This window comes from Triticum urartu, chromosome 6A (genome assembly GCF_056163025.1).
Source record: "Triticum urartu cultivar PI428250 chromosome 6A, HENAU_Tu73, whole genome shotgun sequence".
Taxonomy (NCBI): Eukaryota; Viridiplantae; Streptophyta; class Magnoliopsida; order Poales; family Poaceae; genus Triticum; species Triticum urartu.
In genome coordinates, this window is record NC_141878.1 from 51506814 (window position 1) to 51518583 (window position 11770).

Below are 11770 nucleotides of genomic sequence, written 5' to 3' on the forward strand. Positions count from 1 at the left end.
ATCTATCAAGTGGCAGCTGACTACACTCGCCTTTAATCGGTATTGGATAAAAACCTCGATGAATGTGGACCCTTCGATCATACAATTGACGGTCCATAACTCGAGAAAATATCAACATCTAAAAAAAACACTAGAAGGAGATTACATAAGTGAGTTAGAATGACAAACAAAAATATGCTGATAAAATATTTAGGCAAACTGCCTACAAGGCTAAGATTGTACAATAATTGCAACCGAGCACTAGGTATTACAACAATCCCAAATGAACAGCAATATGAAATGCAACCTATATAGGCCCGAGTTAATAAACGAAGTTTGAAGCCAAATGCTGAGGTATTGTTGGGTATCAATTACTTGAGTAGAGGGGACAACATAAGAATCACACTTGGACCTTATTGAGTAGTAGCCACAAAAATAGCAAATGCAATGTTGCAGCCAGTAAAAGTAAACAGAAAATATCAATTAAGCAAAAGAAAGGGAAATATTCCATTCTGCTACTACTAAAAAGATAAGCTTACTCCCTCATTTAATACATCACAATAGCATATCCATTTGACCAATCATCTTATGTATTGTGCAAAAGTTTAGCTCCATCATGTCCACCACCAATGCTCATTCCTACAAGGGGAAATTCCAACCATTATGTATCTCATCTTGAGAAACATCTGCACTGCAGCTATGCACTAATACTACCAGTTGTATCAGATTATTGGGCATTGATGAGATATTTGGATAAACTCACATATGTAATTTGAGGAAAATAACTCAGGTTTGATACATCATGACGAGTAAATAAACAAAACCCCTACTCTCTAAGAAAGAGAATATTCTTGAAACAATAAATACTCACTATTGCCATAAAAAATGAAGAATATGCACACTCAGACAATTAGCTAACCTGAAGGGAGAAGTATGCTTAAGCACACTCCACAATAAGAGTATGAGAATAGCAAAAAACAGCATTGCTAAATTTTATTTTATTTTTGACAAATGAGATGCACAACTGGTTTCAACTAAGGGAACTCAAATCACGATAGAGTAGAATCACCTCTCCAGAGAGCAGAACTGGTTAGCTACAGTAAAATATATTCTTTCCAAATCATAACCATCACATAGAACACCACCACACAAACATCCAAAAAGAAGACTCCATCGCTATATGTTGAGGAGATCATCCATCAGCAAAAGAACCGATTTATATGGAACTACTTACACTTGTTATCTTAACACGAAAGGATGTGAACAGCATTTAATCAACCAATTATAGATATTATCTTGATTTTGCTATACCTACTACAATGTAAAGGCATATGCTATTACCTGCAGCATAAACACTTTCAAACGGATGATAACGAACCCACTTCTTGGTCTTGGAAACTTTCTTGAACTGCAGTGGCTCAAGCTGGATCATGAAGAGGTCGGTAGGTGTCCGTAGGAGCAGCACATTATTGTACTCAGCAAACCCCTCTATACTTTGGTGCCATTTCCTCTTCTTCCTTGAATCAATGGAAAGTAGCTTATACAGTTCAACAGTTCTTCCTAGCACCCATGAAGCAGCACCATCACAATCGGTCTCCACCTTCCATAATTGGGCGCTGAAATTTGACAGAAAGAGAATGCCAAGGCCACCACCCTCTGCCCGCATAACCTGGAATCGGCACATGTTTTCCTTGGGAATACCCATTGGTACTGGTTTCACAGCTAGGATCTGCTTCTCCAAATCAAACTCAAGTATGCCATCCAACAGTAGAGTTTTTGCCGATCTGTCATTGAACAACCAGTAAAGGGAATGCCCAACTAGCACACCCATGGTAAAGTACATGTGACTCTTGGTGGGAAGTTTGGATGGAAGTGGTGTTGATATGCGATCACCCCATTTGGCAGTCTCCGACGAGTAAATGCGGGCGAAGGCCCGTGTATGTTGCTGCTCGTCTGCCTCTGTGCTTACCAAGACCACCCGGAAGTGTTGAATGTCTCCGGCGGCGCGAAAAACCGCCCCTTTGAACGGGACCTCGAGCCGATCGAACTCTGGGGGAACGGCTAGGCGGTGTAGGTCGACGTTGAAGGGATCCCACACCAAGAGCTGGTACCGCGCTAATTGGTAGATGAGTAGGAGGCCATGGCGGGATCCCAAGGGCATGAAGATGCCGTCGCCATTCTCGCCGTGGAGGCACAAGGAGAAGCGGCCATCCGGGACACGATTGGGGGGATCCATTGCAGGTTTGAAATTGAAAGGGTCGAAGAAACCGAGGAGAGGAGGGTTGCGGCGGTGGTGGAGAAGGAAGCGGCGGGAGAAGCCGGGGTCAGAGATGAGGCCGAGCCAGCGCTTGGAGACGAGGGAGGCGCGAGGGAGGGAGGACGGATCCGGCGAGAGGCGGAGGAGGATCTCAGAGAGGAGGTTGTCATCCTCCAGCGGCCGCGCCGCCGACGAGCGGGAGCGACGGCGGCGGCGGCGGCGGCTACTCCTCTCGCCCTCGTCACAACTCATGGGGAAAGTGGTGGATTGACCAGAGAGACGAGAGGGGTCACGCTGTCTGTGAGATAGAAGCCCAAAACTCCTTTCTTTTAGGTAGGAGAAGGGAGAGAGCCCACTACAGCTAAAGTAAAAAAAGCCCACACCACATAAACACAATGCGCAGATTTCTTGCCTTTTTTATTTTCTGAAGTTCTTTGTAGGGATTATTTTCTAAAGTTATAACCCTTAAAAGTTGTACAAAGTTACAACTCCCCTAAAAATGTACACATAATCAACAAAATAAAAGAAGTTTCAGTGATGAGCCAAGTTAGATCCCTGGCATCATAGACCACACGCCATAATAGACAATTCCAGATTTGACGATGAGCTATGAAGGAAAGATGTGCATGGCTTATCTGCTCTAATCCGCTGCAACCTATCAGTTCTTAGAGGATGTCATGACATCTCCGACTCCACTATGACACAACAAAACAAAAAACAGAGCACATGAACCCATCTGACACATTGTGCAGCCAACTACAAAAACCCTGTTGTTGGTTTTGTAAATTAGGTTGAAAGCGTTGTATCCTTTGGTCTCGGGCCGCATGTTTATATACTGGCAAAGCCTTGGAGTACAAGTAGAGATCAAAAATCGATCTCAAGGAGTTCGGTACAGGAGGGAGAGAGAGAAGGAGATAGAGATAGATTACAATTTGAATGAAATATCTTTATACTATACATATTCTAACACTCCCTCTCAATCTAAACCTCATGGACTTCGGCCAAGGTTGAGATTGTACTTGAACTCATCTAACCTTCTCATAGTGAGAGGCTTTGTGAATCCATCAGCAAGTTGATCTCCAGTAGGAATAAACTGAATCTCAAGAAGCTTTCTAGCTACTCTTTCTCTGACAAAATAAAAATCAATTTCAATATGCTTCGTGCATGCATGAAAGACAGGATTAGCTGACAGATAGGTTGTACCAACACTACTAGGAAAAAGGCTATACATGAAATGGATACTAATGGCGCACCTGACATGTGGTGCGCCACTACAATATAGCAGTGGCGCACCATATGCAGGTGCGCCATTAGTGTGGAAGACACTAATGGCGCACCAGATACATGGTGCGCCACTAGTAACAATTTTTTTTTCATTTTCCAAACATACTAATGGCGCATCATGTAGACAGTGCGCCAAACTAGTAATGGCGCACTATCCACAGATGCACCATTACTAAGTTTTTTTCCCCTAGCTAATGGTGCATCGCCAGGGGTGCACCATTAGTAATCTTCCCCCTAGCTAATTCGCTCGATCCCTTCGTCCCTCCCTCCACTTCCCCACTCGCTCCACACCCGCTCCGACGACCCCCGCGCCCCGCCTTGCCGTCTCGGGCCTAGCCGCCGACCCACTGCACCGCCGCCCCACCCATCGCGCCGCCGCCCGGTCTCCTTCGCCCGTAAGCCCCCCTCCTCCGCCCGTCCATCGCCTTCGGCCTCGTGCCCCACCCGCCGCCGCCCCCACCAGACCGCCGCCGCCCCCAAATCTCTCTATCGCTCCTCGCCGCCGCCTTCCTCCTCCCCCACCCCCAAATCCAGCCTCGCCGCCACCGCCTTCCTCCTCCCCCACCCCCCTAATCCAGCCCCGCCGCCGACGACTCTGCCCGCCGCCGGCTCCCCGCACCATCTCCTCCTCCGCCGACAACCCCGAGTTCAGGGCCGTGCCCACCATCTCCTCTGCCTCCGGACGCCGCCCCCTCCCCCGTCGTGCAGAGCATCCAGGCGAGACGCCGACGCCCCCCCTCTTCACCGCCCTCCTCGACGACGCCCTCCTCTTCAACGCCGGCCGCTGCCGACCTACCTCTGCCTTGTCACCGGACGGTGAGCTCCTCTACTATGCAAATTTGTCAATTGAAGTGCTTGAATGATGTTAGCTTAGCATTTGATGATAAATGTGATGTTCTTTCTGTCAGTGTGAAACTCGATGGATAGGGTGTAAGATTTAATCAGTATGTCTAGTCTATTAGGCAGGGGGTGCAAAGTTGCAAGCTCAGGAGTTTGAAAAATGAGCCTAATTGGTCTGATGTAAATTTTCTGACTCATTTTTTCTATCTATTCTGTTTGGCGTCCTTATTCTTCAGTGGCATAGCTTAAAAGTTATCTGCCTTGGCTCAAATGAAGGTTGTTCGATATCTTGAAATAAGCAAACATGCCTTGTGTCAAACCATATTTTAAATCTGCAAGCTTGATTTTTCTTCTATCTACTGTTTTCTCATGCTTTGGCTTGTAAAACTAAATTGGGACTTAGGGCCAGAGTAGATAGAAGGTGCAATCTTGGCCATTTTTTCACATGCTTCCGTTTAGACTCTTGAGAGCTAGAGCTATTTAATATGGTGTTGACTATATTCTGTTTGGCGTCCTTATTCTTCAGTGGCATAGCTTAAAAGTTATCTGCCTTGGCTCAAATGAAGGTTGTTCGATATCTTGAAATAAGCAAACATGCGTTGTGTGAAACCATATTTTAAATCTACAAGCTTGATTTTTCTTCTATCTGTTGTTTTCTCATGCTTTGGCTTGTAAAACTAAATTGGGACTTAGGGCCAGAGTAGATAGAAGGTGCAATCTTGGCCATTTTTTCACATGCTTCCGTTTAGACTCTTGAGAGCTAGAGCTATTTTATCAATATTTTCCTTTACCACACCAGCATATGTATGACGTGAGCTCTTATGTTTTCAGAACATTGAGACTGAGCTTAACTAATTCTGATTGGTCATTTTTTTATATGATGATGAGGAGGAGTATCTTATTTATTTGGCATGACTAGTAATTAACTGGTAGTAACTGATAGTGTGATACCCATCATCCAGACATGCTTTAGGCAGGCTTGGTAGATTTGTCAAGGCGGGCTTGATATGCATGCATGCATTCTTTGCTTGTTTATATTCATTCTTGTAAACTGAACATGCTCATCTATCTAACTATCTATCTACCTGCTTTAGTATGTATGTATGCATTGTATTTTTATTTCCTTTGGAAAGTAAAGTTAATGTGAAAGGAAGAGAGAAAAAGAAAGGGAGGAAGACAGATGCTTTAGTCAGTCTAAGCCCAGCTTAATTTGAGTGACAATCACCTGCCTGGCTGGCTGGCATGATCATCCTTTACAGAAAACAATTTTCAGCAATGTCGGTGGGAACGACACCTATGGGATCACAAGAATCCCTACTGTGGTTAGCGGGGCGTGGGGTCATGAGAAGAGCGGATCAAACAGATAGCACACGGTTCGTTTATCCAGGTTCGGGCCGCGAGGATGCGTAAAACCCTACTCCTGCTTTGGTGGATTATATATCTGTGTTCTTGAGCTAGCTATGGGGCGTGAGGAGCTCCAAAAAGCCGAATCCTTCCTCTGGTCGCCTCGGGCCTCCTTTTATAGAAAAAGGGGTTGCCACAGTGGCACACAGGAGGTGGAAAGGGTACAGTGATGCGAGGTCATCCCTCGCGTTACATGACAGGGCGCATTTAATGCGTCTTACTTAGGTGTCCTTGCTTTATCGGGGACAGGGGAGAAACCTGTCTCGTCCGTCGCCGCTCCTTCTTGTGTCGACACGCGCCCTGGCCAGCGACTCCTGCGATGCCACGTAGGTAGGCAGGCAGCTGAGGTGGCGCAGTGGTGGGTCTTCACGAAGATCTGCATGCCGCCACGTAGGTGCCTGCCCAGCTGGTTGGGTCGGCAGCTGCATGCATGCGGTGGTGGAGGTTTAGTCGGTGTGGGCCTGATGGTGGCCCTGCAGGTGTCCTCTATAAGGGCCTTGCCGGGGCCCCGGCAAGGGTCTTGCCGAGGCGCTTGCTGTCATCCCCGGCAAGGCGCTTGCCGGGGGCCTTGTGGTCTTCCTCGGCTGGGGTCCCGCCAAGGGTTGTCGTCTCCTTAGTGCGTATCTGATCTTGAATGTCTTCACAAAGATCTGCATGCCACCACGGGGATGTCTCCCGAATCCTTGCCCTTTGGGGGCAGTGGACTCAAGGGTGGTTTGCTCCGTAGGCGCGGGACGAGTCGCCGCGGCAAGTGTCTTGCCGGGGCTACTAGAACTGTCTCCCGGCAAGGATCTTGCCGGGGGAGTCCGCTTTGTCCCCTTTGCTCTTCGTGGTCTTGGCCTTGGCGTCGTTCTAGTTCTCTTGAGCTTCGGTCTTACCCTGGCTCACCTCCCTTGCCTTGCTTGGTGTGGTGGTGCCCGTGGCTCAGACTGCCCGTGCACAGTTATAGGGGTACAAAAAGTGTACCCCTCTTTTTGTACACCGACAGGAGCCCCCGGGCCTGGGCCACACATAAGCGCAACGCGTTGTTGGGCCAGGCCCAAAAACGGTGCACGGGCAGGCGGGGCGGTTTTTACCGTGGTAAGGTTCTTCGCGCCTTCCCCATAACGGAGGGAGGCGTGGAGGCGCGGCCCATTTATTGAATGGGGCTGAGGCACGATCTTCAAGGCGTCCACTCCCCACGATCACGGGGGTGGGGAGTGGTCGTCTCACCCATCCCCTTGGTTCTGCACGTCCTCCATGTGTCTCCCATGCGCCTGGGGTGGCAAACGGTGGAGGCGGGAAACCGGGCCGTTGCTGGTTGGGGCGGCGGGTCGGTCCTGGCTCCCTGCGCCTTCCGTATCTTGATTGTCCGAGCGGGGCGGCCGAGTCCCAACCCCGATCCTTTATAAAGAGCGGGAGAGGGGATGGCATCCCACATTCTTTCATCTTCTTCTTCCTTCAGCTTCTGCTCCTCCCTTCCATCCGTCATGGAGAGAGGGAATCCCGGTCCTTCAACAGTGGCGGCGAGGGTCGCCGCTCGACAACGCGTCCCTCCTTCTCCTGCGCCTACGGTGGCAGAGCCAGCTGCGAGGGGAAGGGGGAGGGGGCGAGGCCGTGGTCGAGGCCGGGGCGCTCGGGGAAGAGGAGGACGGGGCGGCGCGCCGGCCTCGCCTCCGCCAGCAGCTCCTCCTCCAATGGAGGGACATGTTGGGGATGACCCTCGTGAGTTCTTCGTCAGCCTGCGTCGGCCGCCGCGCCGTCGCCTTCGTCTCTAGACTCCATTTGCGCGGGAGATGGAGCTGGATCCGCCGGAATCGTTGCGGCTGCACATGAGGGGTTGCGGGATCAATGGCACGCGGGTCCGCGACGACTTCCCCGCCCCTCACGTGATGTATCTTCGTCGGGGATGGAAGACGTTTGCTCATATCCACCGCTTGACGGAGGGGCTCACTCTCCATTTTAAGCTGATGGAGGGTGGCCTTCTCTCCGTCAAGGTCCTCGGGTGCTTTGGGACCCGTGCAAGGTGCTGCGTGGAGAGCTCTTCTGATAGTGAAGACTCCTCCGCGGGCGGGAGTGACGAGGAGGACAGCGGCAACGACGACGAGGGTAGTAGGCGGCAGGATGACGGGTCCGACTAGGTGTCTGGTGCCGCTCCGTGCGGCACCGGCGACCCCATCATCCGTGTCGCCGGCTCCTTGAACTTCTCGGGGTCGTCTCCTTGGGCAGCTGGCGTTGGGAGGCTGCGGAAGAGGAAGAGGGCGGGCGGCAAGGCCATCAAGTTGGAGTACGCGGGCACCGACGCTTTCGACGCATGCTGACGTCCTACCGCCTCGTCTTCGAGCTCTGCTTCCGGCGCCGCCATCACCATCCAGCCTTTGGACGGCCACCAAGATGTTCTCTTGGTGTCTTCTGCCACCCGTAGCTCGCCTAGGCGCTCCTTTTGTCCCTTTCGCCTCCTTGACCTGCCTCCTGAGGAGAGGGACAAGAAAGGGATTACGTGCACCCTATCTCTTTTTAGTTTGTAAGCCTTCGGGCCTTTGTTGAATTTAAAACTTGTAATCCCATCATTCATGTTTTTCATTCCCTATGGACTGTACCTGAGTGGAATGTTTTTTTAATGAAAAAGGGATGCTTGCCGGGTCATTTGTTTGCCGGTGGAACCCACGACAAGGAGTAAATCCTTGATATCTTCAAGATAGACATTTCCTTGCCCGGCAACAGGCCTTGCCGTCTCCCCACTTCGCTCGACCTTCCTCACGCCTTTGGCGGAGGCAGGGATGAGGCGGGTTTAGGCTCCTTGTTTCATCCTTTCGCTGCCGCGACTATGACCAAACTTGGCCCCAGGAACGAGCCCTAGGGCCTAGAGTTATGGGAGCACGGTAGCTTAGGGGAAAACGAGGTTTCACATACCTCAGTCCATAATGGAATGCATGATAAGGGATGAAGAACTTATCTGAAGCTGCAGTCCCCGGCAACCCTAGTTCGCCGTGGGTAAATCTTTGCTCTTGCAGCCCCCGGCAATACTGGCTTTCCGGGGGCTAGATGCTGGTATGTTCCTCTTTTTTTCCCTCCCCAAGTGGTTCGGCACGGATATCTGTGTGTCCTATGAACCAAAGAAGACAAAAGAAAGACAAAGAGACGCACACTCGACCTCTAAGCTAGGGGTTAGTCGCCGCTAAGCACTATCAACCCTAACCAAGGACGAGACTCAACCTAGCATGCATGCTATAACTTAGGGCGCCAGCGCTTCATTTATTTATGCTCAGGGTCTGCACCTGGCTTTGTACAGAGGGTTACATGCGTCATCAGCAAGGCTCGTACAAAAGGTGGCTTGCCGGGGGTCCCGGCAAGCCGCGCCTCACGGGTAAAACTTGCGAAGATGCTCAATGTTCCAGGAGTTACTCACCGGAACGGCATCTTCGGTCTCCAGGCGGACTGCACCGGGCCTGGTGACTCGTATTACCCGATAAGGGCCTTCCCACTTTGGCGTCAACTTGTTGGAATTCTTGGCCGATTGAACGCGCCGAAGAACAAGGTCGCCTTCCTCAAAGCTTCGGGCATGAACCTTGCGGCTATGGTAGCGGCGCAAGGCTTGCTGGTAGCGCGCTGCTCTCACAGCCGCCCGAAGACGATCTTCCTCAAGGAGCATTGCGTCATCTTGCCGCAATTGCTCTTGCTCAAGCTCGTCATAAGCGAGTACTCGAGGTGACCCGTATATGAGTTCCTTGGGGAGAACTGCTTCTGCCCCGTATACCAGGGCAAAGGGTGTCTGGCCGGTGGCTCGATTTGGTGTCGTTCTGATTGACCAAAGAACCGCCGGCAATTCATCAACCCAGCGCCTTCCACTCTTGTGCAGTCTGTCAAAGGTCTTTGTCCTCAGGCCTCGCAGTACTTCAACATTTTCCCTCTCAGCTTGACCATTGCTTCGTGGGTGAGCAACGGAAGCGAAACATACCTTGCTGCCGAGGTCTTGAATATATTGCATGAAGGTGTGGCTTGTGAACTGCGTGCCGTTGTCGGTGATAACCCTATTGGGTACACCAAAACGGCACACCAGTCCTTTGAAGAACTTGACGGCTGACTGTGCTATGACCTTCCTCACTGCTTCCACTTCTGGCCACTTTGTGAACTTGTCGATTGCAACGTACAAGTACTCAAAGCCCCCGACAGCGCGGGGGAAAGGGCCCAGTATATCGAGCCCCCAGACCGAGAAAGGCCAGGAGAGAGGAATGGTTTGAAGGGCTTGAGCTGGCTGATGAAGCTTCTTTGAATGGAACTGACACGCTTCACACCTGGTGACTAGTGTCATCGCATCCTGGAGGGCGGTGGGCCAGAAGAAGCCTTGCCGAAACGCTTTGCCGGCAAGGGCCCTTGACCCGATGTGGGATCCACATATGCCTCCATGTATCTCCGCCAACAGCCCCAGTCCTTCCTCTCGAGGGATACACTTCAATTTCACGCCATTCGGCCTCTTTCTGTACAGGACGTCATCGACGAACTGGTACATAGTAGAGCGACGGGCTACTTTTTCCCCTTCTTCCTGCTCCTCAGGAAGTTCCCCTGTTTGGAGGAATCGGACGGTATGCTGTGCCCACGCTGGAGCCTGGGGCTCGACAGCGAGGACTAAAGGCATTTCCTCCGCTATCGGAGCGGCTGTCTCCATGGCAAGAGCTTGATGCTCTGTCGGAGCTAGCCGTCCCGTGGTGGGCTCAGTGTCTCTGGCAACATCCTTGCCGGCGGCTTCGGGGAGCTCGGCGGGAAAGTACTTGCCGGGCCCTGATTTTCTCCTCTTGTTCTGCTCTGTTGATGGATCGACGGATGGCTGAGTTAGCCAAAGCACAAAGGTACCTGGTTCCACAGGTAGCTTGAGGGCAGCGCGTTTTGACAGGTAATCAGCGATATCATTCTCCGCTCGGGGAACGTATTCTGCCTGTATACCGTCAAAACACTCTTCCAGCTTTCTCACTTCATCGACGTAGGCCTTCATCAACGGGCTCTGGTAATCCTTGTTGACTTGCTTGACGACAAGTTGCGAGTCACCTCTGACGACGAGTTTCTTGATTCTGAGGTCCACCGCGATCCTAAGACCGGCAAGCAGCCCTTCGTACTCAGCCGTATTGTTTGTTGACACCTCCCTGGGGAAGTTCATCTGGATCACGTACTTGAGGTGCTCTCCGGTGGGCGCGACAAGCTGTACACCAGCCCCGGCGCCCTGTAAGGAGAAAGCTCCATCAAAGTACATGATCCAGTCGCAACTTGCCTCCTTGCCGGGGAGAGAAGTCTCTTGGGTTTCTTCGTCAGGCGTCGCGGTCCATTCTGCAATGAACTCCGCCAGGACTCGGCTTTGAATCGTCGAGGTACTCTCAAACTTGAGGCCAAAGCTGGATAGTTCCAGTGCCCACTCTACGATCCTTCCTGTTGCGTCTGGATTGTGCAATATCCGTTGCAGAGGGAGGCGAGTGACGACAGTGATTTCGTGCGCCTGGAAGTAGTGACGCAGCTTCCTCGAGGCCATAAGAAGGCCGAAGAGCAGTTTCTGCACACCGGAGTACCTCGATCTAGCCCCTTGTAGGAGGGAACTAACAAAGTAGACCGGGTGCTGCATCATTTTCTTCTTCGGCGGCACTTCAATTGGCTGCGTCGTCTCGGCATCGGTGGCATCGGGCTCCGTCGCTGCTATTACCTCATCATCAATTTCTCTCTGCGCCACTAGTGCGGCGCTGACCACCTAGTTCGTTGCCGCTAGGTACAGCAGCAACGGTTCCTGTGGCCTAGGCGCAACTAGTATTGGCGCGGAGGAGAGGTACCTCTTCAAATCTTGCAATGCTGCTTCGGCTTCTGGCGTCCACTCCATCGGGCCCGCCTTTTTCAAAATCTTGAAAAAGGGAAGGGCGCGCTCGGCGGACTTGGAAATGAACCTGCTCATGGGGGCAACGCAACCAGCAAGCCGACGCACATCCTTGACTCGCTTGGGCGCTTCAATCTGCTCTATAGCTTTGATCTTGTCCGGATTGGCCTCTATCC

At 51.4% G+C, this 11770-nt stretch overlaps 1 protein-coding gene across 1 annotated transcript; it reads right to left on the minus strand.

Annotated features, from left to right (window-relative positions):
• Positions 1–160: 160 nt before the first annotated feature.
• On the minus strand, positions 161–2531 carry LOC125517238 (F-box protein At5g03970). Its single transcript, XM_048682420.2, has 2 exons — positions 1321–2531; positions 161–618 (listed from the first exon to the last, which is right to left on the minus strand). Exons 1-2 carry the CDS (start codon positions 2486–2488, stop codon positions 566–568), a joined length of 1221 nt encoding a protein of 406 aa, XP_048538377.1. The 5' UTR covers positions 2489–2531; the 3' UTR covers positions 161–565.
• Positions 2532–11770: the final 9239 nt, after the last annotated feature.